General features: G+C 37.4%; 1 protein-coding gene across 1 annotated transcript in view; it reads left to right on the top strand.

The window, feature by feature from the left end:
- Nucleotides 1-917: 917 nt before the first annotated feature.
- Nucleotides 918-5000, top strand: part of LOC113814576 (uncharacterized) — a gene marked incomplete in the record, with an annotated part of 6032 nt that continues 1949 nt past the window's right edge. The window contains 3 exon segments of the mRNA XM_070143194.1: nucleotides 918-1276; nucleotides 3485-3593; nucleotides 4133-4424. Coding sequence (XP_069999295.1) covers nucleotides 1005-1276; nucleotides 3485-3593; nucleotides 4133-4424 — 673 coding nt within the window.

The raw sequence follows: 5000 nt of genomic DNA, 5'->3' as shown, positions 1-5000 counted from the left end.
ACTTTGACCCTAGCATGCCGACGTCAACATACTAGTGCTCATTCACAGCTGAATCGACTGGGAGGGGCAGCCGGGTGCGAACCCATGACCATGCGATTGCAAAGCCAGCGCTCTACCACTGAGGTATGCCACATTAAAGTACGTAGTTTAATTTACAATACAAGTTTTTATATTTAAATATATATATATATATATATATATATATATATATATATATATATATATTGAATACACATACACATATATATAGATATAGATGTATATGTATATTTAGACATAAACTGACGAACAAATTACTATTGATATTGTATTTTAAGATATACTGAACGATATTAAGATAAAAATGCACTAGACTGTACTTTAACATCATTTCATCACATTATAAGAATGCAAGTTGTATTGACATTATAGTGTAGTGTTATATAATTGATTTTTTAGGGGGGTGGGGGGGTGGATTGGAAGGGATATCTGAATGCTGTGTTTCTTGTCAATATTGGAGAGAAAATTGTGAATTATTAAAAATTGTGGAAAGATGAGGTGAACTGACATTTTATGAGGAATCTTTACAATGATTATATATGTTGCGATAGTACTTAACATAATATGTAATCTCACATCTCAATTTAGTAAAAATTAACCTTGTTTTTTTTTAAGATTGCTGTCTTATTATAAAATCATTGTTCTATATAGCTGATTTTTAGAATTGTTAAATAACTAACTCATATTTGACAAATAAAATATCGAATGAAAAGAAAAAAACATTCAGAAATGTAAACTAGAAATATTCTTATGAATCTTTATTTCATATTATTTATTTTTACTTTTATATATATCAATTTAGAATACATTATTTATTTAAATTATGAAAGCCCTTTTGTTCTGTAATTAACATTTTAGATTTGCAGTGACAATTGGTACGGCAGACGCCTCCCAATTGGTGAGTTATTCGTACGGCCGTGTCTTGCGCATGCGTAGTGGAAATAGTACGTCGGCACTCAAACACAATGGCAGCACGAAAACTTGGTACCACGTTCGAATTTCATATTAATACAGCATTTACATCGTATGAGAGCTTTCAAGAGTGCGTTGAGCGATACGAGAACGCCAACTTTTGTAAACTCTACACCAGGAGATCGCGCACCATTGAATCCGCTCTGAAAAGGACCCCCAAACGGCACTTCAATGAAGCTCTAAAATTCGCAGAGCTTGAGTTGTGCTGCGTACATGGAGGCAAGAAGTTCATCAGCCACTCAACGGGCCTGCGCCCCAACCAGTCGTGAGTAGCCTGAAAAGTCCTTTCTTAGTCGTTCTGTTTGGCCACATTGGAAGACTAGAATGAATGGATTGGGGTTATTTTTCGGAATAGTTCCGCTGAATGGTCAGTGATGATGTTCGTATCGTTGGATTCCTCTCACTCTCAAGTTTCCAAATATGTTGAAATTATTGAGCGGGAATCCACCAATCAATGACAATCTTTGCCATGATACTTGGGGACGGGATAGATTGTATTGGGAATTGCACCATGTTGTCTAGTGTGTTAATGTTGCAGAGAGTAACGCACAGGGGAAGAGGGAAATGGATACTGCCATTGTATAGATAATAAGAAATCATAAACAACAGTTACAGCTGAAGTAATCACAGGGTGTATTGCTCTCGGTAACAAACACCATCTAATGTAGGGGGCTGTACCCCCTGCAACTACCCCATGGTGGGTTACTGCCCCTAACCCCCACCCAGGAGATCAAAGAATCCCCCAGTATTCACGGTGGGAGAGGGCATCAGATAGATTTGGGAACAGGTGCTCCCACATGGTGGTCATACGCTCTCTTCTGCCATGAATACGTGGAGGATCCTTTCTTTTCCCGGGTAGGGGTTGGGGGGCAGCAGTCCCCTGCATTAAACGATATAGTGACCGATTCTGAGTATATTACTCCTATCTTACTCCACAATTTCCCTGGAGCATTTCAGGCCCTCTCCTGCTATCAGGACCAAGAATGTGGGGGTTAGAATGGTTTCTGCACAATAGTTTTTATACATTTGGAAACTAGAGAGTGAGAGGAATGCAACGATAACAAAATCATGTTCGTTTGTTGGAATTATTTTTAAAAATTAATGCTACACCTGAACCCAGAGAAGGCTAGGCCAGAGGCTACTCTTATACTTATAATATATAGCTAAGCCTAGGCCTAAACAGTACATGGTGCATTTCCACAATCCTGGCTAATTCTAACTAAATCCTTAGGCCTTATCAGACTTGTGTTCAAACAGATCATCAAGCCGATTGTTTTGCAGTCTAATCACGAAACAGACAAATTTTGGTTAAAGTTACTGGATAAAATATTTAAAGCAACATGCTTAGATAGAGGAAAATATAGCTGCAGCAGCCTTATATTTACCAGAAAATGCAAAATACAGAAATTTTGATATTGCCATACAAACCTACATTGGGCTGTTCTAAGTGACTGTGGATGGTCAAAGGCGAAAAAAAAGTTTCCTGGGTTAATGTTACTAAGAGTGGTGTACACATAGAGGGAAATGGACATATATCTTATAGAGCAAAAGATATAGAGTCATAAACAATACATGGAAAGCTAATGTGGCCTCATATTTACTGCAAAATGATGAAAGTACTTGCTACATATCACTGCTCAGAGACTAAGTCTGCAATGCCCTCACACAGCCAGAATTCATAATGTTCATTTACTATAAGTTGGTATGAATTGCTAATAAAAGGGGGTTATAATGAGGGGTCTTGCCCCCTGTCTTGGAAATGAATAGAAGTTAGGAAAGGTTAGGTTTGGGACTAAGTCTTCGGAGGGTGTGTCACTCTTGGTAACAAATATTGTATCCTGTTGCAGGTGCAACAGGAAACATCTTGGGTTGTGCATTTCATCGCAGGAATGCTCTGGTCATGTGAATCAACAGACTGTGTAGCTACACTGTTCTGCCAGAACAAAGTTTAGGCACTGTTGACCATCATATGTCCATCAAAACGGTCATGTAGAACAATGTACACAGGTCTGTATGGGGATTTTAAAATTTCAATCTTTTGTCACATATCTTGATCAGACTACAAAACAACCGGCATAGTAATTTGTAATTTGCCTGTTGAACCCAAAAATTCTGATGGCTATGAATGGTAAGGAACTTCAACATCATAAATAAAAAAGGAATTTTGATTTTCTGATAACTAAAACAAAAGCTTGTAAATTACACAAATAATTAGATCTGATATCTCTTGATGCACTCTCATTGGCTAAACATGGTGAGAGTATTAGCTCCACCCCCTTTCTTGACCCCAACAGTTTGTGTGATATTTTATGGTAAGTGTTTTTTGTTATATTTTCTTTGAAGATTATTCAATGATAACGAAGGAAAAAAAAAGAAACCAAGAAAAAATATATATATTTAATATATGCAACAATTAAATGTGATACGGTGGGGCTTAGCTCAGAAATTGACAACTTTTTTACTTTTATTTCAGGACCTTTCAGAAAGGGTGCCCTTTTATGATAAGAGTGAAGGCAACTGATGATGGAGATTATTTGATGATATCCAGTATATCTGGAAATCACAATCATGCCCTTAACAAGGTATGTTCCTGCAAATTTGAATTTTAAAAACTACATGTAAGCTTATCAATGTCAAATTCAGCCAAGCCCAAGCCACAATTCTCCCTGCATTGCTTTCCTCAAAGGATGACTAGTTGCTACTGTAATTGAGGGAGTGTGGTTCTTTTACATACAGTTGAGTTCAGTTAATTGAGTTAGACTACCAAGCAAGTGGACTGCATTCTGGATACTAATGTAGGGATGTTAAAGGGTGTCTTGTTTGGGCCATGACTAAGTGATCCAGGTTAACAGTGGAGTCCTGTTACAAGAGTGGTCTTTAATTGGCTTCGGCATCCTACTGAATAATTTTTTTGTCTTTTTTTTTCTGCCATTTTTGTGTAAGGTTATTTGATTCCAGTGTCTTTAAGGGCTAAGGGACTGACAAGTACTGTCCTTAATAGGGAGATATCCATATGGCAGAAGTCAAATTGAACAGAAATGGAATAAGATTGGGGTCCCCAGGCTCTTGACAGAATTATCCATTAAAGGAGATTGCACTGTATTTGATGTGTCTTTGACAGGAATCCTATGACCACCTGCCAAGTGTTCGCAAGTTGGATGCTGATGACAGGAAGATGGCGGAACAAATGTTGGCTATGAAAGTAGACAAGAAAGTTGTGCAGAATCACTTGATTCAGAAAACTCAGAAACAAGTTCTCTTATATGATCTGCACAACATTGCTGCAGCATATAATAAGAGCAAAGGAGATTGTGATAGCTTACCAAAAGAGATGAAGAAGAAAGGAAATATCTTGCCGAAAGAAATGAAGAAAGAAGGAAATGGCTTGCCAAAAGAGATGAAGAAGGATGTAGGTAGGTTTATTATATACATATCATGAGTAGTAAAAGAGTGCTGTCCTATTGAAAAGTAACTTCTGATTCATTCATACCAGGTATATTTCCAGAGCAGTATCTTCAGTCAACAGGTATTCCAGAACAGTATGAGTTGCCTATTCTTTTATTCCTTGGTATAGGTATTCATTAGTTTGTTGAGTTGAGCTCTGGATTTTATTTCAGAAAATCATATATGCCCTGTAATTTTCACTTGAAGGTTATGGTTACAGTGTGTTTATTACTTAAAATCACGTCAGATGAGGTGGTATCACTTCTTAACATACTTCAGCAGAAGAGGTTGGGCATACCTGTGGAGTGCTGTGCAATAACTTAAGGAGACTGAATGAGAATGTCATACATGCATAGAGACACTGAGGGATGGACTGAATGTTGGATGTGATGTTTGTTTGGAATGGTATCTGTCATATGTAGGACTCTCATCAAAGGCAAATGTTTGGATCTGCAGGGTATGCCACTCTGTATGAGCATGTGGAATTTAGTATACATGTACAGTATACCATGAGGCATACATTTACTGTACTAGATGTTTCTTTT

Source organism: Penaeus vannamei, chromosome 30 (genome assembly GCF_042767895.1).
Source record: "Penaeus vannamei isolate JL-2024 chromosome 30, ASM4276789v1, whole genome shotgun sequence".
NCBI lineage: Eukaryota > Metazoa > Arthropoda > Malacostraca > Decapoda > Penaeidae > Penaeus > Penaeus vannamei.
Note: the sequence above shows the minus strand (reverse complement) of the source record. Positions and strands in the feature narration are given on the sequence as shown.